General features: G+C 39.3%; 1 protein-coding gene and 1 pseudogene across 11 annotated transcripts in view; one reads left to right on the forward strand and one right to left on the reverse strand.

The window, feature by feature from the left end:
• Window positions 1-21,319, reverse strand: part of TRIM2 (tripartite motif containing 2) — a 186,050-nt gene that overhangs the window by 13,551 nt on the left and 151,180 nt on the right. For 8 of the 11 annotated variants that reach the window (XM_031664217.1, XM_009207709.3, XM_009207710.4 and 5 more), the window contains 4 exons: window positions 10,733-10,836; window positions 10,326-10,493; window positions 2,940-3,120; window positions 1,626-1,696 (listed from right to left, as the gene is read on the reverse strand). In XM_031664217.1, coding sequence (XP_031520077.1) covers window positions 1,626-1,696; window positions 2,940-3,120; window positions 10,326-10,493; window positions 10,733-10,836 — 524 coding nt within the window. Of the gene's footprint in view, window positions 1-1,625; window positions 1,697-2,766; window positions 3,121-10,325; window positions 10,494-10,732; window positions 10,837-21,319 lie in introns of those variants that run through there. The other 3 variants (XM_003899275.4, XM_021938874.2, XR_001902954.2) reach the window with 2 other exon arrangements.
• On the forward strand, window positions 16,666-17,739 carry LOC103884708 (annotated as a pseudogene).

A 21,319-nucleotide genomic window follows, 5' to 3' on the forward strand; every position in this document is an offset into this window, starting at 1 on the left:
CCACTTAGTAGAAAAGAGCAACTTGATTAATTATGACTGTCTTTCAGTTGGGAGTGGGCAGAACCTATGCAAGCATTTGCTGGCCTTTGTACTGTTAGGATCTCGTATGGGTTTTCTTCTTGCTGAATGCCCTGTAGTTATATGAATGATTCCTCTACGAAGTGAGTGAGAGTAGGAAGTATAAGAACAACCTGTGTTATCCTTTGACAGTTGTGCTCATTCTCCAGGACGGTTATAACCCCCCTGGGGAGGCAGTCCCCAGCCCGGTTCCTGCTGCCTCTTTGCTCTCTACTCCCATCTCTCTTTGGCTATCAACTTTTTCCACTATCCTATTCCTTTTACCAAGACACTTCCCACGGACAGTAGTGTCGGCAGGGAATGCAGATTATCTGCATTTGAGTGTAGGGGGACCTGTGCCACTACGTGAGCATCTCTGGAGAGACAATATGGCAGGGAGCAGTTTCAGAAAAAAGCAACAGTGGGCACCTTGTTCCCTTATCCTGAGCCCATTTCTGCAGCCCACTGTGCGCTACTGTCTGCACAGGGACTTGGCATCCATCAAAAAGGTCCAAGCCCTCTCCATTTACTCAGGTTAAAGGCTTTCCAGGATGCGGAAAGGACATCACAGACAGTACCTTTGGGTGTTAAAAATCTTACCCCTTATCTAGCTATCCCAATCATTAGCATTGATAAGTCATTATTTATTTTGGTTGCTCAATCATTTTCTCTCAGTGCAAACTTTACTCACTGGCATCCTCTGCTGTTTCCTTATTATTTTTCCTTTAAAATGACTCACCTTTTGAAATTTAAATGAATGTATTTAAAAGAAAAACTTTATTATGTCTATAAGTACAAAACAGCATCACTTGATGTAAACAAAAGGTAGCACTAAAATAAATGCATAACTTAAAATAAAAATATCTACGGTGCACTGCCTATGGTCACTGATCATACCTTCAGTGGAACATGCATCACACCTTGAGAAGCTTGATCTAGGATATTACTAAATATTTTCTCATCATTTCAGCAAGTGAGTAATTTGTTTTGAACCATTTTATTATTTCCTGATTTTCTCATAATAAAGTTCAAATCTCTCTCCCCTGGTACCTAGTAAGAAAGATATACTATGGGTCACTGTTTTCTAAAGAACACCAAATGTGTGAAAGCATTCTAAGAAGTATAAAATATATGAATGTATGCTAGGGTTATCCCCCTCCCCATGCCATCTGTTGTTGTAACAGAGCCAAATACCTATTTTTTTTAAACAAAAAGATGCAGAAAATTGAAAAAGTGATTTTAATTTATTGACTAGCCACAAAATATTAAGCTTCAGAAAGTTCTGCCTCTAAGTTCAATGAACTGCTTTTTAAAATTTAATTTTCAAGTCCTCTTCATTTGCACCAATTTCAAATTAAGCAACTTATTGCCACCACATTTTGTTCAATTTCCCAACTTTCCAAGGTCTGTAAGTCCAAATTAAAACCGGCATCTTTGAGCAGAAGCAAAGTCTACTCTTCTGGTTAACTCCCTTTGGTGCCATATGTAAGTACTGCATTATTTTCTCGCAGACCAATTTCTCCATAAAAGCAGTTAAAAGTTAGCAACAATTCATGTGCTTATAGTACCTTGACAGAATGATTATGGAAATCTGTAATAATAATCTCATTATTGCTATTTACAGCTGCAAAATGGGGACCTGCAACAAAGATGGAAAAAAATACGTGATGACTACAACAAAAGTGATTACATATAGCAGTTACTGTAACAATCACACAATATATTAACTTAGTTATTTAAGCAAGTACAAAGAATCACAGACTCAGTCTTTGAAAGATCATTCAGCCAGACCTCCAGCTCCAGATAACATGGATCCTATATTATTCTCTGCTTGTGCCAGTCTATTCTGACGCCTTCCCAATCAGGCTGGGAGTTCTAGCAGCCCTAATGAAGTGGGAGGAGCAGTAAGCATCAGAATTCATTCTCCGTGCCACCATCTGAAAGTCAATCTGCCAGCTTCCCTGAGTATCTGTTAGTCATTTTAGAGCCCTCAGCTCCCACCGAGGAAAGACGTGGCAACTCAGCATTGGAAAAGGGACTCCAATATGTAATTTTAAAAAACTTGATCAGCTGGGCATGGTGGCACACGCCTATAGTCCTAGCTACTTGGAGGGCTGAGGCAGGAGGATCACTTGAACCCGGGAGGTTTAGGCTGCAGTAAGCTGAGATCATGCCACTGCTCTCCAGCCTGGGTGACAGAGCGAGACCCTGTCTCAAAAACAAAACAAAACGAAACAAAAGAACAGAAAACCCACACTATAATTCTGGGTGATATTCAGAACCTTGGCAGAACTGGAAACAAAGCACAAACAAATATTATGCAAATTAAACTAAGTGCCAAAAGCATCCTTTCAAAAAGAAAATTAATAAGCTATTTTCAGCCTCTTCTTGCAGATGCAAAAACCTAAATAAGCTTGTGATTGCAAAGTGCTACACCAAAGAGACGTAAAACAGACTGCCCTCCTTAAACCTAGCAAATATTCTAGACTCCTGTTCTCTTACAATAACCTAGAAAGGTGAAAAAAAATTCTCATTCAGTGGCTTTTTAAGCAAAGCTACAGCTAGGCTGAAACAGTAGCTATTCCCTTGTTTTTCAAATATTTTTATTTTAAAATTTATACCTTATTTAATATGAATATTTCAAAGCTAGACTTCTGAGTTGTGAACTGCCACCAATAAAAACCACATATGGACTACAGCTCAACTTACTGCCGGGTGGGTGGTGGTGACTGAGAAGCAACGAACCATGCTTTTACTTAGATTTTATCCCCAGCATCTTTCCCAAAGCCAGCAAACACATTAGGTATGCGGTGTCTTCAACATGCTCCAACATCATGCAAATGTGAGCAGAAGAAACATAAAAAAGGGGGTTTACATATTACCATCGAGTGTACCTGCAAACTGCCTGTCCCCATTTCCTCGGCTACCAAACCTGGTGACTATTTTCCCGTTTGGCTGGAAGATAAACACGCAGCACGCTTTGTTGTCCACAACAATAATGTGCCCATTGCGGTCCACAGAAACTCCTTTCGGTCCCATCAGCTTTCCTGATCCAATTTTTGTCTGTTAGAAATAAGTACAGAAATAGAAGTAGAGTATAGAGTCAAAGTTTAAACCACTACGGAACATGAAGATAAACACTGTTTTGGTCAACATTTACCTGAAGGTTCAAGCAGGTACACAGCTACTCATACATCACAATGAACTTCTGTCTTGGAAAACTGGCTTTGTCACATCCATTATCTGCTACTGATATCTATATAAATCCTTGTTCTTTTATTTATTTATTTATTTTTTTGAGACGAAGTCTCATTCTGTTGCCCAAGCTGGAGTGCAGTAGCACAATCTCGGCTCACTGCAACCTCCACCTCCCGGGTTCAAGCAATTCTCCTGCCTCAGCCTCCTGAGCAGCCGGGACTACAGCCGCGCACCACCATGCTCGGCCATTTTTTTTTTTTTGTATTTTTAGTAGAGACAGGGTTTCACTTTGTTGGCCAGGCTGGTCTTGAACTCCTGACCTCGTGATCCACCCGCCTCGTACTCCCAAAGTGCTAGGATTACAGGCATGAGCCCCCATGCCTAGCCCCTAAAATCCTTATTCTTGAAAGAGATCACCACCAAAAATAGTCTAGGATCCCCTAAACTGGGGTCACAGTTCCCTGCTGAAGAGGCAGTGTGGTCTGGTGAAAGATCACTGGATTATGACTTGGAACTTTGCTTGACAGAACTTCCATTGCTTGACTTAAACACACCTGGAATAGCACAGATGGATTTCATTTCCTCAAACTTCAGATTCCTTATACATTAAAAAATGTCCAAAAAATGACAACTCGACAACTCCCTATGGCATTTTTGGAAGATGTATTAAGTAGAATAAGGTAGGTAAAGGGTTTATTGTAGAGTGTAGCACATAGCAAGCAGTCACTGTAGGGAAGCCATCACTGTCATTGTTATAGATCATAATTAATATCAAAATTGCCCAAGGACTTCATGTCTAAAACACCAAAAGCAACGGCAACAAAAGCCAAAATTGACAAATGGGATCTAATTAAACTTAAGAGCTTCTGCACAGCAAAAGAAACTACCATCAGAGTGAACAGGCAACCTACAGAATGGGAGAAAATTTTTGCAATCTACTCATCTGACAAAGGGCTAATACCCAGAACCTACAAAGAACTCAAACAAATTTACAAGAAAAAAACAAACAACCCCATCAAAAAGTGGGCAAAGGATATGAACAGACATTTCTCAAAAGAAGACATTCATACAGCCAACAGACACATGAAAAAATGCTCATCATCACTGGCCATCAGAGAAATGCAAATCAAAACCACAATGAGATACCATCTCACACCACTTAGAGTGGCAATCATTAAAAAGTCAGGAAACAACAGGTGCTGGAGAGCATGTGGAGAAATAGGAACACTTTTACACAGTTGGTGGGATTGTAAACTAGTTCAACCATTATGGAAAACAGTATGGTGATTCCTCAAGGATCTAAAACTAGAAGTACCATATGACCCAGCCATCCCATTACTGGGTATATACCCAAAGGATTATAAATCATGCTGCTATAAAGACACGTGCACACATATGTTTATTCCGGCACTATTCACAATAGCAAAGACTTGGAATCAACCCAAATGGACAGACTGGATTAAGAAAATGTGGCACATATACACCATGGAATACTATGCAGCCATAAAAAAAGGATGAGTTTGTGTCTTTGGAGGGACATGGATGCAGCTGGAAACCATCGTTCTCAGCAAACTATCACAAGAACAGAAAACCAAATACCGCATGTTCTCACTCATAGGTGGGAATTGAACAATGAGATCACTTGGACTCTGGAAGGGGAACATCACACACCGGGGCCTATTATGGGGAGGGGGGAGGGGGGAGGGATTGCATTGGGAGTTATACCTGATGTAAATGATGAGTTGATGGGTGCTGACGAGTTGATGGGTGCAGCACACCAACATGGCACAAGTATACATATGTAACAAACCTGCACGTTGTGCACATGTACCCTAGAACTTGAAGTATAATAATAAAAAAAATTTTTTTTTTAAATAACAATAATGAAAAAAAAAATTGCCAGGCATCTCGCATTGAACTTTATGAGAATTAAGTTCTCTTTGGGCGGGAGTCACATGTGTTTTATTCACTTTTGTGTACTCAGAGGCAACACACTTCTTGGTGCATAATAAATATTCAATGAATATTTGTTGAATACATTAATTTTAAAAGTCTAGCATTATTATAGGGCAATCATGATGATTAAATGGCTCCACTTTTTATCACATTTTAAAATAGGGGAAAAGCATTTGATTTCTATCATATATCATATTTTAAATTTTATTCCTGTTCCTGAGTAGACTGTGGTGTGTATTTAAATGTCTATTTGCCATGAGATATAGGTCTTGTACATTTACTTTTCTTTCTATGACTTGAATTTCTAGACTACATATAAAGAAGTGCTTCACTCATTCACTTATTTATTTCCTAATTCTACAAACACTGCCCAAGCACCCACTATTGCCTGACACTGTATTCTAGGCATATGGCAAACAAACACAAATAAGATGTAGCTCCTGCCCGCAAGTATGTCTCAGTCATATTGCAGGGACAAACATGTCTACTGTATCTCTTTAAAGAGTCTGGTATTGAGTCTTCATTTTAATATACTTGGGAGAATTCAAATAGGCCATCTAAGAAGGCATGTGAAGTGATAAGTTGATGAGGCCACAGTAGACAAGGAAGGAGAAGGAGCACCCCAGGTGAGGAAACAGCAGGAGGGAATATATGTTAAGTCAGGGAAACTGTAAGAACCACAGTTCTCCCTGGCACCCAGGCTTGACGTGTTGGAGGGAAGTAGATCTATGTGTTTTTATGAAAGAACTCTCCGCCAGGCACAGTGGCTCACACCTGTAATCCCAGCACTTTGGAAGGCCACAGTGGGAGGATCACTTGAGGTCAGGAGTTTGAGACCAGTCTGGCCAAGGTGAAACCCCATCTCTACTAAAAACACAAAAATTAGCTGGGTGTGGTGGCGGGTGCCTGTAATCCCAGCTACTCAGGAGGCTGAGGCAGGAGAATCACTGGAATCCGGGAGATGAAGGTTGCAGTTAGCTGAGGTTGCGCCACTGCACTCCAGCCTGGGTAACAGAGCGAGAGTCTGTCTCAAAAACAATAACAACAACAACAACAAAAACTCTCAGACATCTTATTAAACAAATTAAGGTAGGGAATGATGAGTGTAGTCTGAGTCCACGCGTGTTATATGTGTGCATGTATGTATATAGACTTCTGGAAGGAAAAGTGAGAAATCAGCATCTATAGCTTAGAAAACCCCAAAAGTTATATTCTCATAAGTTATGCTTTAGCCTTCTTATTTTATCTCTCTATATTAGTGCTGTGTGATAGAAATATAATGTGAACCACATACGTATTTTTAAATTTTCTAGTAGCAGGATGGGACTTTTCCATGATGGGGACTTTAGACTTTATATGCTCCTTTTATTCTTCTAAGTTTATAAATGACGGAGATTCAGATTTCATCTCTTTAGAGCAAAGGAACACAATCACTTAGGAAAGAAACAGTGGTTTTCTTGGCAAGAGAAACTGCTGTGTAAATTTGATTCTGATTCTCCAATCTAGCCCAAAGATCAAAGAGGCTATAACATAATGGTAGGTAAAGAAATGGCATTTGTTCTTTCATGTCTAACTGGAGGGTAAGTCAGCAGAGATCAAAAGGGAGAGAAGGCACTTCCATGATTAAAACAAGAATATTATTACTACTTAACATTATGAACACTTGCAGTTGCTTAGATGACTCAAACAAATAATATCAAATGGATAATTATCTAGAATAAAAAGAGAAAATAAAGGATTACTTCCATTCTATCACGTAGTGACAACTAGGGTAGATCTAAAAGAATAACTTAAACATTGAACCAAAATTTCTTTCCACTTCCCTTCATCACTCCTCGTTTAGTTGCACTGGATTCAACCAAGTGAAAGGTAAGAATCCCTGCATTTCCCTGATTGTGTCAACCCCGTCTTAAACAGAATAGTAAACAAACACCAAACAAACAAAATATATAAAAGTATATATAAAAATATATAAATATATAATATATAAAAATATATATATTATACATATATATAGATATATTTTTTTTCTTTGAGACAGAGTTTCACTCTTGTTGCCCAGGCTGGAGTGCAATGGTGCGATCTCGGCTGATTGCAACCTCTGCCTCCCGGGTTCAAGCGATTCTCCTGCCTCAGTCTCCCAAGTAGCTGGGATTACAGGCACCCATCACCATGTTGGCCAGACTGGTCTTGAACTCCTGATCTCAGGTGATCTGCCCACCTCGGTCTCCCAAAGTGCTGGGATTACAGGTGTGAGTCACTGAGTCTGGCCCAACAAAAATATTTTAATCCTGCCTTTGGAATGGTTTAATCAGGGTATTTAACTCAACAAATAGGTCTTTAAATTGAACAGGAAAGAGATGAGATATTTTACAGTAAGGTGGCCAGAGGTGTCTCTATTTGTTTGGATAGAAAAGGTTTCTTGATGGGCTGGATGATAGGAGGCAGTGGGGAAGATAGAATAAATTTAGAGGAAGCAGAGAGAAATAAAAATTAGGGCTAATAAATTGGTGAATAAAAGAAAGAAAAGGAGATAAGATGTTACATCTCTGGAACTACTAGGAATAAATACAAAGAGTCTATACTGGTGTTAAACGTATGTCTTTCTCAGCACCTGTTTAATTTTACTGAGTCCCACCACAGAAGAAAATAAGTATCTCTGCCTATACCTGTGGATATTCCACTTGGATGAACTCCTGTGAGGGTCCTAAAGTGTTTTCATGTGCTATCCTTTTACCCTTTGGGTTTTGATCAACACCTATCATAGAAAAGGGTATTGCTGAAACTACACCACCTCCACTCCCCCAGTCCTCTAGGGGGCATGAGTGTTCTTTAGAGTTTATTCCCATTATTACCCTTAATATTCCAACTCTAAGAACCCAGTTCTTCTAAGAGTGTCTATTACAGATAGACTATTGAACCACTGAACAAAAAATGCTTAGAGAGCCCTTAATCCTTAGACATAAAACTCCTGTCTCCGTATGTGAACCTATTTTAGTATTAGCTTCTGAATTTACAAAGACAGATCACAGTTTTGCTAGAGTATAAAACATAAACAAATGGGTTGCCTCCAAACTATATAAACATTTTCAAGATATTCAAGATATAAATATTCACATTAAACTTGTCATATTTGGGTATGTCTTACCACATATACAATTATTAAAATGCAAAAAAAAAGGGGGGAGAAGAAGTTAGAGCTACAGAAAGTCAGGAGATTTTTATGTATATGTGGTCATCCTACAGAGCCATTAAATTTCTAGTGGAACCAAAAATTCAAGGGTGATTGAAGAATTACATGCAATATTGTGGAATAAAAAATGACACCTTTTCAGTCTCCAAAATTGACAAGATGCTGCCTCACACAAAATAGAGGCTCAAATCTGAGAGTTTCACAATTATGTAAGTAACTCATTTCATAAAAACAATGAGGGGACTACAGCAATCTGAAGACTTTAAAAAGGAAAATAGAAATTCTTCCAATAAGAAACCAATGAGTACACTTTGAGTAATCTTTAGAATTCCAGAATGGATTATGAAAAGCAGCACCTCCAAACTCCTAGACAAGAAAGTGATGACCACCAGGTGCCTGTGTGAGGACATGAAGCCCAAACCATAGCTGACCAAACAAGACTTCATTTTTTTGGACAGGGTTACTAGCGGCATGGAAAAGAACATTCATTTCTTAGATCTTTATTTTGTATGTGGCACATAAAATCTCATTTAGTCTTTGCTTAAATCCTATGAGATAGGTCTTTTTTTCTTTTGAGACAGGGTCTTACTCTGTCACCCAGGCTGCAGTGTACTAGTGTAGTCATGGGCGACTGCAGCCTCTAACTTCTGGGCTCAAGCAATCCTCCCACCTCAGCCTCCCAAGTGGCTGGGACTACAGGCCTGCGCAACCACACCTGGCTAATTTTTTTTTTATTTTTTGTAGAGGCAGGGTCTTGCCATGTTTCCCAGGCTGGTCTTGAACTCCTGAGCTCAAGCGATCCTCCTGCTTCAATCCCAAAGTGCTGGGATTGCAGGCATGAGCCACCATGCCCAGGCAAGACAGATCTTTTTTAAATCAAAATTTTAAATTCGAGGCTATTGAAGCTCAAGGAAGTTACGATTTGCCGATGGTCAAACAGTAATAAGCTGGGATGGCAATGGGTTGATCTGAGTTAACACTCATGTTGTCAACAGAAATAGAAGCCTCCAGTAGGCTGGACAGGGAAATATATAAGGCACAGTGCAATTGGCCCTTACAAAGATCTTTGGCAAGATGTCTCATAATTTTCTTATGAACAAATGTAGAAAATGGGCAGGCTGATACAATTCTTTGATGACACCTCATAAGAGAGATTTCTGTTATCACCAGAGGGCTCTCTACTCTTTGGTGATTTGGCGAAGACACTGAGTCAAATCTTTATTTGCAAAAAGCTGATGCTGGGAATGATAGTAAATATATCAAACAATGGGATCCCTCAAAGTGTAGCTCCACTTGCATTTTCTCTGGAAATTCAGCCTTCATTTTCTTTTCTTTCCAAATCCCATATTACATACTTTAACAATATGTTTTCAGATTGTATCAGTGTGTATGACTTATTAGAGACTGATACAAATTGTTTGCTGTCATTTCTTGTGTATGAGTCTTTTTTCCAAAATAAGCCTGTACATTTTTAAAAGGTGGAAACTATTTTTTACAATTCTGTTTGTCCCATATCATCTGTTGCAGGCCTGAGAAAGTAAAAAGTACCTCCTAAGTGACAACATGTAGACTAATTTGAGAAATATAAACTGCCTCTTAATAACGCTTTTCAAAAGCTTGTTGTTTTTCATTGAATTGAGGTAACAGGACCAGTTTCCCTCTAAATCTATGGTTTTAAAGAAAAAAGTGACTGAGCAACCTAATTGCTTTAAAAAACAAAGCCACATTTAGGATATATATGAATAGACTTAGGAAACTATCACTGTTACTCTCACTTCACAAACTTAGATGTCCAGATGTCTTTGTGTATGAAGAATTGTTGACTGTTGCATGGCATCTCAAAAAAGAAAGACACAGTTTCGTCTTGTATTTCCTATTCCTCCTCTCCATTGTTTAGTGAACAATTAGTAGTTAATCTTACCTTAAATTTCCCATCGGAGGAGAAAATGCTGACCCATTTATTATCATAATCGGCAATGATTATGTCCCCACTGGGATGTACAGCCACTCCTGTGGGCCGCTGCAGCTGCCCCGGAGAGCGTCCCCGTATGCCAAAACGACTTTTGAACTGGCCGTCATTGGAAAATATCTGTGAAATAAATTACATTCATTGGAATGTGAACTAGCACAGGCATCACTGAGGAAGACATAGGCAAAAACATCTGCCATACATACAGAGATCAGAACATGCAAACTCTATCTGAAGAAAAGTCTACATGCACATAAGCTTTTTTCCTTACACCATATATCTTAAGTCTGAAGTAGGAAAATATGTAACTATATCTATTTTTATCAATATAAGTAAAGGTATATAATTAAGGGCTATACCTGCACACATTGGTTGTTACTGTCTGCAATTAATATCTTTCCACTTGTAGATGCAGCTACCCCCTGAAGATTTGTAAACTCTCCTTTATTTCTTCCTTTGGTACCTAAAATAAATGATAAAACCGTAAAAATTAAGCACTAAACGGTTGGATTTCTGCATTTCAGCAAGAGAATAATTCAGATTTCCATAGGTACCTGAGAATGCATTGTTTTTAAAAATACTTTAAAAAAAGGGTACCCTCCCTGCTCAATGACCAAATCCATATGCTATTAAACCTCTCTTCCTGACCAATAGTCTCTGCAAAATCACTTTTTAAAGCAAATGTCAATCTTCTCTTATTAATTTCTAGCTGCATATTTTTAAAAGGTGGAAACTATTTTTTATAATTCTGTTTCTCCCATATCATCTGTTACAGGCCTGAGAAAGTAAAAAGTACTTCCTAAGTGACAACATGTAGACTAACTTGAGAAATATAAACTGCCTCTTAATAACTCTTTTCAAAAGCTTGTTGTTTTTCATTGAATTGAGGTAACAGGACCAGTTTCCCTCTAAATCTATGGTTTAAAAAAAAAAGTGACTGAGCAACCTAATTGCTTTAAAAACAAAGTCACACTTAGGATATAAACATGTTTAAAATATTCTTAGATCCCACAAAGACATCATAATAAAAACTAATATGGCCTGCCTTTATCTGACATGGCTTTCTCACTTTACCCTACGCCACTGCTGTCTGCCAGGTCTGTGCTGCCTTGGGCATGGCATTCTCAGAATGAACATTCTCAGCCCTGCTCACTCTGCCCCTGTCTTCTATGTTTGTGGACCTGGTTTGCATTTGGGGTGTGGGGGGCATTTGGGATGGTTCAGATTCAGTTTGGGTCCTGCCATTCTGGGTTTTAGTGGGAGAAGGGAACCTGGTAAAGGGGCCCTGCCCTAAGGATATGCAACAGGAGAGGGGTCTTATTTTACAGTTTTGCCAAAATTCCACCCTCTCACTCAGCAGCTCTTGGAAGAAACGTGGACACTTGACTTTCAGTACATTTAACAAACCGAAGGCCACAGATGTTATAAAAATAGTAGGCTGATTTTCATATTACAGATTTACTTATAGATTATTTTCAAAGATTCAATATATCACAGGCTGGATATTCTTCCTGAAATTATAAAAACATATTCTCACAGGATGCTTTGTAGATTAAATAAGAAAGGCAAAAGGAAATTCATTAATCCAAGAAAATATTTCCACCCATACTAGATTCTTTTTTTGATTTGTTTTGTTTTGTTTGTTTGAGACAGGGTCTTGTGATATTGCCCAGGCTGGTCTCAAACTCCTGGGCCTAAGTGATTCTCTGGTGTCAGCCTCTCGAGTAGTTGGAACTATAGGTACATACCACGATAACCACCACACCTGGCCAAACTACACCCTCTTTTAAAAGAATAGATGAGGCAGAGAGAAAAACAGCAAATCATCTACAGGTTAACAGACATCTGGTTTTGTTTCAAAGGAAGTTTTTATAATTTATTTCAATAAGATGATGTAAATATTAATGAATGGAAACAATGAATTTTGCTCAAAAATGACCATGAAGAAAGCTAAATGTTTCCTAGTTAGAGAGAGAGAACCATTCTTCACATTTATAATTTCATTTATATTCAAAAGAGCAATTTGGGCTGGGCGCAGTGGCTCATGCCTATAATCCCAGCACTTTGGGAGGCTGAGGTGGACAAATCATCTGAGGTCAGGAGTTCGAGACCATACTGGCCAACATGGTGAAACCCCATCTCTACTAAAAATACAAAAATTAACTGGGCGTGGTGGTATGTGCCTGTAATCCTAGCTACTCGGTAGGCTGAGGCAGGAGAATCGCTTAAACATGGGAGGTGGAGGTTGCAGTGAGCCGAGATTATACCACTGCACTCTAGCGTAGATGACAGAACAAGACTCCGTCTCAAAAAAAAAAAAAAAGAGTCATTTGCTATTTTGTTTTTCGACATCAATGCAGTGCCTTAGGAAAGGGTAGACAAGGATGCACTGGTGATGGCTAATGTCAAACACCTGCTTAAACACTGTTTGGGAATAGATTTGTCTGAAACAGATTTTGGGGTTTAGGAATTGAAATTGGTGATGGATTAAACTTAGAATAAAATCAACAACAAAACTGCTGGGCAGAATCATCATAGATGAGCTGGTTCTCGCCAGACCCATGTGGTGGTCAGTTCATTGAATCATGGACCCTATCAAGTTTACTCACAAACTCTGCATCTCATCTACTAGCACCAGCGTGAAAGAAAAATTTGAGATCCAGATACTGTCATATTTTAATCCAAATGTATCAGAAGAAAGGATCTTTGATACTTGATCCATATAGAATCCCAATAACATGCGTGAATATGGAATCAATGAACATTCTTGAAATAGCGAGTTGTTTCTGGTAGTGGGGAGCAGGAAAGGAGTGGCTGGCCCTCAAAGGGGATATGTGCCAACATGGTTTGAAGGTAAGGAGAGCTCGAGTCTGTTGCCCACATGTAAATTAAATCACAAGGTCGGAGGAACATCTGTTTGTCTAACATTGCTTATATGTTTTTGAAAGAAGCTAGATGAAACAGGCACTGCCATTTTTATTTTATATTTGTTTTAAAACAAGTATTATTTTTGGTCTTTCCCCCATGTCTGAATAACAGCTAGGTAACAGGTACAGCAAAACAGATGGGCTAGAAACAGAAACAATTCTAAAATGCTCAGCTTAGAAATAATTTTTCAAAGGTGGTATGGACAAGCCAGGGTCTCTTAAGAATAAAAACTTCATTTATGAAAAAAATTTTATAGGCCAGGCATCATAGCTCGTGCCTGTAATCACAGCACTTTGGGAGGCTGAGGCAGGAGGACTGCTTGAGGCCAAGAGAGTTCAAGACAGCCTGGGCAACAGAGTGAGAACCAGTCTCTACAAAAAAAAAAAAAAAAAAAAAATTGATAAACACAAGCATGGAATTAAACAATACGAGGAAATGAGGACCAATTAACTGAGACTGGACCATAAACCAAAGAAGAAGTGATTCTGTATAAAACCCAGACTGTTCTAGATTCTTGCTTATATAAAGTTGAAAGTGCACGCAGGGCTTAGAGGGCATACAGGTAGGGGGAAAGAAATACTGAAAAAAAAGAGAGAAGGGGTTAAAAAGCACCCGAACAGAGTAGATGAACACTGATTGACTGTCCTTGTGGTCCAGGCAGGGACAAAAACTGCCTGCTGCTCTCCTTCCTCTAACCTTTTGTCTGTCCTGCTAGAAGGATGCCTATTCTATTCAGAAGACCCTGCAGGCAGTAGCAGCTGATAAAAGGAAGAGAAAAAAACAGAGAAAACAGTGCTTTAGTACTAGTCAAGGAGGTGTCTTAGTCAAAAAGAGTCTGTTTTCCTTTTGAAAATATGGACATGATGTCGGAGGAGGGAAATATGAGCAAAAAATACTAACACTTTTTGTTCTTTACAGAAATAAACACACATTTTTTCAGTGTGAGTAGAAATGGGCAATAGTTGTATTTTGGGGTATAATTTTAAAACTTGGAAAGATATTTAGTTGGATGCCATAGTAATATACCATTCAGAGCAAGGAGAAGGAAGACTCTATGCCTAGCTTGAAATGAATGTGAGATGTTCCATACCTGCTAATACTAGATCACAAGAGCAATGGACTGTGTTGCAAAAGACCACACTGCTGGAAAGAGGTTCCATGACCCCTGCTGAACTCAAGGGCAATGTGTTGGCCCAGCTCTTATTCTTGGTTTGAATTTAAGGAGCGCTCAAGTCTGTTGCCCACATGTAAATTAAATCACAAGGTCGCAGGAACATCTGTTTGTCTAACATTGCTTACATATTTTTGAAAGAACCTAGATGAAATAGGGACTACCATTTTTATTTTGTAATACTGTTTAAAAAAAATCTTTTCTTTAAGCTCCATGGCTCGGTTTCTGAATGGCTGGTTGGCATTCCTGGTAACATCTCCTGATTCTTATGGACATCTTTTGTCATACTGGAGATTATTGATTATTATTATTTTTCAAACTCTATCTGAAAGCACAGCAGAATCAGTGCATTACTCCTGAAGATTAAAAGGACACCACTAGCATATACTTGGGAGGACAATTGATGCCGACCATTTTCACCAACAGTTAAACTAGAAATATCTTGATGGTGATGCAGCACTATAGCATATTGTCATTATGCTGAAATGTTCAAGTGTTTGTAAAGTGTCTTAAGACAATTCCAGAAGTTAGAAATAATTTGGGATCATGCCTTACTCTTCAAGCTTTTCAGTAAATTCTATTTCATTTGTAGAAAGTCTCTTCTCTCTCTCTAAAGTATTCTAAATATATTTTAAAAACTATTTCTTTCATAACAAATATAAATAACACAAAACACATATAATACTTATAAAATCTTTTTTATCTACTTTAATGTAAAAGATTTCATTTGACGGTTACATATTAGCTAGTAAAATGAATAACAAGAATTTTTAAAGTAACTATAATCAATTTGACAGTTATTCTATAATTCCATAATTAAACCATTTTGTTTTTCCAGATACAAGTCTAGCCTATGAAGCACAAAATGAACTTTTAATTCAACAGCTTCTCACCCATATTCTTCCTGGTCACTTCCACCTACCCCTCCAGGAAGATTAGAGAAGGTGAACCCTTAGACTGAAATAGGGGATCAATAAATGCAGATTTCCTCTCACCACCCATTCCAACTTCATGTGAAATTAATGCTGGCCGGGCACAATGGCTCACACCTGTAATCCCAGCACTTTGGGAGGCCAAGGTGGGTGGATCACTTGAGGTCAGGAATTTGAGACCAGCCTGGCCAACATAATGAAACCCCATCTCTACTAAAAATACAAAAAATTAGCTGAGCATGGTGGCATATGCCTGTAATCCCAGTTACTCAGGAGGCTGAGGCAAGAGAATGGTTTGAACCCAGGAGGCAGTGGTTGCAGTGAGCTGGGATCATGCCACTGCACTTCAGCCTGCAAGATTCCATCTCAAAAAAAATAATAATAATAAATAAATAAATAAATAAAGGAAGTTAGTGCTAAATAAATCTAGACGTTTTGAAAGGAATGATGCAACAAGATGAAACTGAGCCAAGTGTAGTATCTAACACAGGATCTTCAGTCAAGTAGATGCTTAACAAATGTTTGCTGGATGAAAAAGTGCATGAAGAAGTTATTAAGAAATGAGTAAATTACAACCCCCATTACATCGCTAGAAAACAAAATGTTCAATCATATTTATAGCACTTTCATATACATTCTCTCACATACCATCCCATGAGATAACAGGACAAACATTATCATCCCCATTTTATAGATGAGAAAGTTGAAGCTAGACACATTGCAGAGATCATCAGAGACGGGGGAAGAATAAAACCTGGTTCCCCTGATCCTTCACATAACACTTTTCTCCCCAATACACACATGGCTTCTTCTGGGTTTCGGGGGTGAAGATAATTACATTTTGGGCTCACATGAATCATGTTTTCTCTTTAAAATCCTTTACAAAACCCCATCCTTTAACACATGATACTTTATTTAACTGTCTGCATCCTTCACTACACTGTAAGCTGCTTGAGGGCAGGAGCAACATCTGTCCTGTTCACCACCGCATTCTATAACACAGCACAGTGCCTAGCACTTAGTCAATATTAGTTGCATCTTTTTCCACTTGAAATGCAAGAAGAGTTCCCAAGGATGAGATTCTCAAGGATGGGGTGATGGTCCTATAATGACCTAAGATGCCAACTTTGCATGACCTCCCTCCTCATATATTTTAGGGAGGAAAGGTGGTAGTTTGCAGAGGTGGGGCAGGGGAGAGGGGCATAAAATAATATATTTTCAGCTCAGCATCTGGGGATACTCTCAGATCTCGGTGCTCAGCCCAGCTTCCTTCAAAATGTCTACTGTTCATGAAATCCTGTGCAAGTTCAGCTTGGAGGGTGAACACTCTACACCCCTAAGTGCATATGGGTCAGTCAAAGCCTACACCAACTTTGATGCTGAACAGGATACTTTGAACACTGAAATGGCCATCAAGACCAAAGGTGTGGATGAGATCACCACTGTCAACATTTTGACTAACCACAGCAATGCACAGAGACAGGATATTGCCTTCACCTGCCAGAGAAGGACCAAAAAGGAACTTGCATCAGCACTGAAGTCAGCCTTATCTGGCCACCTAGATAGTGGCTTTGGGCCTATTAAAGACACCTGCTCAGTATGACGCTTCTGAGCTAAAAGCTTCCATGAAGGGGCTGGGAACCAACGAGGACTCCCTCATTGAGATCATCTGCTGGAAAACTAACCAGGAGCTGCAGGAAATTAACAGAGTCTAAAGGAAATGTACAAGACTGATCTGGAGAAGGACATTATTTCAGACACATCTGGTGACTTCTGCAAGTCACCAGATGCGTTGCCCTAGCAAAGGGTAGAAGAGCAGAAGATGGCTCTGTCATTGATTATGAACTGATTGACCAAAATGCCCGGGATCTCTATGACACTGGGGTGAAGAGGAAAGGAACTGATGTTCCCAAGTGGATCACCATCATGACCGAGCAGAGCATGTCCCACCTCCAGAAAGTATTTGATAGGTACAAGAGCTACAGCCCTTATGACATGTTGGAGAGCATCAAGAAAGAGGTTAATGGAGACCAAGAAAATGCTTTCCTGAAGCTGGTCCAGTGTATTCAGAACAAGCCCCTGTATTTTGCTGACTGGCTGTACCACTCCATGAAGGGCAAGGGGACTCGAGATAAAGGTACTGATCAGAATCATGGTCTCCCACAATGAAGTGGACATGTTGAAAATTAGGTCTGAATTCAAGAGAAAGTACAGCAAGTCCCTGTACTATTACATCCAGCAAGACACTAAGGGTGCTGTACCTGTGTGTTGGAGATGGCTGAAGCCCAACACAGCATCAGCATCCAGAAATGATGCTCCCCATGCTTCCAGCTAACAGGTCCAGAAAACCAGCTTGTGACTAACAGTCCCTGTGGCTGTTCCTGTGAGGATGATATTAGCATTGCCCCCAACCTCATTTTAGTTGCCTAAGCAGTGCCTGGCTTTCCTGTCTAGTTTCTCCTGTAAGCCAAAGAAATGAACATTCCCAGGAGTTGGAAGTGAAGTCTATGATGTGAAACACTTTGCCTCCTGTGTACTGTGTTATAAACAGATTAATAAACTGAATCTGTACTTTAGAAACAAGTTAAAAATATATACTTTTTTTCCTGTAAAGTCTCTGGATTCATGCTAAGCAATTTTATACATCCATTTTAAGTTACACTGTTCTAGAGTAAAGTGTAAATAAAGTGAGTGTCTCAGCAACTCATTAAGGTATGGTATATAATGAATTAAACAATTTGAGACTATTTACCTGTAATTCTTTCACTCTCTCCCACATCATCTGACTTCCCCTTTGTTCAATGACTCTTTTTAGTATAATAGCTGATAAAACTAGCTCATGGCTTCTAATCAGCAAACTCTTTAATAGTCAAGGAAATATAATCCCTATGTTTTAAATCATCATCAACAGATGCTCTAAACTATTTCTCTAAACTCATTCAGGATTGTTTCCTAATACAGTATTAGAGTAATGTAATAACTCACTCACAGTGGGCATACAATTAAGTTTTCAAGCATGAGAAGCATCAAATATCTCAACTTTGGAAAACCACAGTAGTTAAAGGGCATTTTTAATGAAGAGGAATCATTGTGCAATTTAAAAGGCAGGGGCTTCACTTCTCTAAGCTTCCACTTCTTCAACAGCAAGGATAATTGTATGTTGTCCTAGTAACGTGGCTCTTGGCAGGGCAAGGGCTGGGAGACTCGGAGGACAGGGGAGCTCTGATTTGTAGCATTTCCCATTTCTATAGTGTAAATGCTTTCATCAAGGCCAATTGCAAGCTACCAACATGAAGTCACTGAATAAGTCAGTATGGCTTAGTTCCAGCATAACAAATATGATACTGTAGGGTTATTGGGAATGGAAAGTATATTGTATCTACGAAGAATTGTAAGTAGCACAATGCCTGGTTCAGAGAATGCCTCTTCCTTTCTCCTGCTTCCATTCCCCATCTATTCCTTCCTGAATGACAACACTTATCTTTGACATTTCACTGAAACTCATGATTTGAAGTAACTTCTCTATACTTTTCACTTCCAAATTGATGTCTCTAGCTCTGACTTCTTTGCCGAGCTCCAAACCTATATATACTGCAAACTGCCTACTATACACTTTAACCTGGAAGATCAAAACTGAAACATATATGCTCTTCCTCTTAGCTTCCTTTTCTTGGTTAATAATGATAATGACAGTAGTAGTCAATATTTATTGAGTCCTTACCATGTGCCTGCACTGTTCTAAGCCTTTACATGCATTATTTTAATCCTCACCATATGTGGTATACATTAATATCATTCCCATTTTACAGATAAACTAAGGCACAGAGAGTTCCCCTAAGTCATATGGCTAATAATAGCAGGCTGGGATTCAAACTGGGCAATTAAACTTTTTTTTTTTTTTTTGAGATGGAGTCTTGTTCTGTCACCCAGGCTGGAGTGCAATGGCATGATCTCGGCTCACTGCAACCTCTACCTCTTGGGTTCGAGTGATTCTTCAATCTCCTGAGTAGCTGGGATTACAGGCACCTACCACCACACCCGGCTAATTTTTGTGTTTTTAGTAGAGACAGGGTTTCACCATGTTGGTCAGGCTGGTCTCGAACTCCTGACCTCGTGACCTGCCCGCCTCAGCCTCCCAAAGTGCTGGGATTACAGGCATGAGCAATTAAACTTTTGGTCTCTGCTATAGTTTGAATGGGTCCCCCCCAAAAAGTTCCGGTTATTAGAACCTTAATTCCCAATGTGGTAGTGTTGGGAGGTCAGGTTTTTAAGGGGTTATTGGGTTGTGAGGGCAGAGCCCTCATGAATAGATCAATAGCATTTTGGAGGGGTGAGTTCTCACAAGAATGAATTGTTTTAAAAGGGAGCTAAGCTTGCTCTTGTGGTCTCTTTTGCATTTGCTCACTTATCCTTCAGTTTTTCCACCATATTATGATGCAGTACAAAAGCCCTAGCCAGAAGCTGTCACCATGCCTCTGGACTTCACAACCTCCAGAACCACAAGCCAAATAAACTTCTTTCCTTTATAAATTAACCAGTCTCAGGTATTCTGTTACAGCAACAGAAAATGGACTGAGACAAGCTCTTTATCTACCATGTTTCTAACTAATTATGTTAACTATTAGTTCTAGACTACAACTATGAATACGCTAACTAGTACTACCTACTTTGCCTCTCTAAAATACTATTTAGTGCCAAGCATGTTCCAAGCTTTTTTTGCTGTTAATTAATTTAATCCTCAAAACAAAGGAAACTTTGTAACTTTATAAAAGAAACTGAGGCACTGAGAGGCTAAGCAACTTATCAAAAATTGCACAGATAGAAAAGTACCAGTGTTGGGGCAGTCTAGCTTCAAAGTTCACAGCCTTAACTATCTACTCTACTGCATCACTTCCCTACAGCACTCAAGTCTAACAGCTGGGAGTTTAAATTGTTCTCTCTCCTTCCAAAGCATTTTATAAACATACTGTCTTCTCTCTACTCCATCACATCACTCTTAATTCTGGCACTTATAATAGCTCATGTGGACTACTGCAAAAGCTTCTTAATCATCTCCCTGCTTCCTGGGAAACATTTCCAATAGATCTCCTATAATGCCTCCAGGTTCTCTGGAAAGTAAATATCTTAGTAAGTCACTATACTACATTACACCATTCAAAGCCTTCTCACCACCTATATAATAACTATGGTTTCCAAACCTTAGCATGTATAGGTATCACTGGAGCTTGCAGAATGCAGATCTTTGGTCCATCTCATGAGATTCTAATTCTGTAAGTGCAGTTTAGAATTCAGAAATTTTAAATTATACCAGGCACCTCAAGGCATTCTTGTGCATGTGTTTTATGGCCACACTTTGAGGAACACAGGTTCAGAGAACAAAGTCCCAGCTCCTTATCAAGGAAAGAAGCTCATCTCTGCTTGTATCTCATTTCATTTGATGCTCCAAGATAATGGAATCATTTACAGTTCCTCAAACTACTCAGTTTCTCACTTTCATGTCTTTGTACCTGCTTTCCCTTCCTCTAAAACACTCTTTTCCTCCTTCCATCTGATAAATTCTCTCTCTTTCAAACCCAGCTTAAATTTAAATGTTATCTCAAGGGGCCAGGCATGGTGGCTTACGCCTGTAATCTCAGCACTTTAGGAGGCTAAGGAGGGCAGATCACTTGAGGCCGGGAGTTCAAGACCAGCCTGGTCAACATGGTGAAACCTCATCTCTACTGAAAATACAAAAATCAGCCAGGTGTGGTGGTACATGCCTGTAGCCCTAGCTACTTGGGAGGCTGAGGCAGGAGAATTACTTGAACCCAGGAGGTGGAGATTGCAGCAAGCTGAGATCGTGCCACTGCACTTCAGCCTGGGCAGCAGAGCAAGACACTGTTTCAAAAAAAAAAAAAAAAGAAAGAAAGAAAAAA

The sequence above is a fragment of the Papio anubis genome, chromosome 3, assembly GCF_008728515.1.
Source record: "Papio anubis isolate 15944 chromosome 3, Panubis1.0, whole genome shotgun sequence".
In the NCBI taxonomy this organism is placed as follows: Eukaryota; Metazoa; Chordata; class Mammalia; order Primates; family Cercopithecidae; genus Papio; species Papio anubis.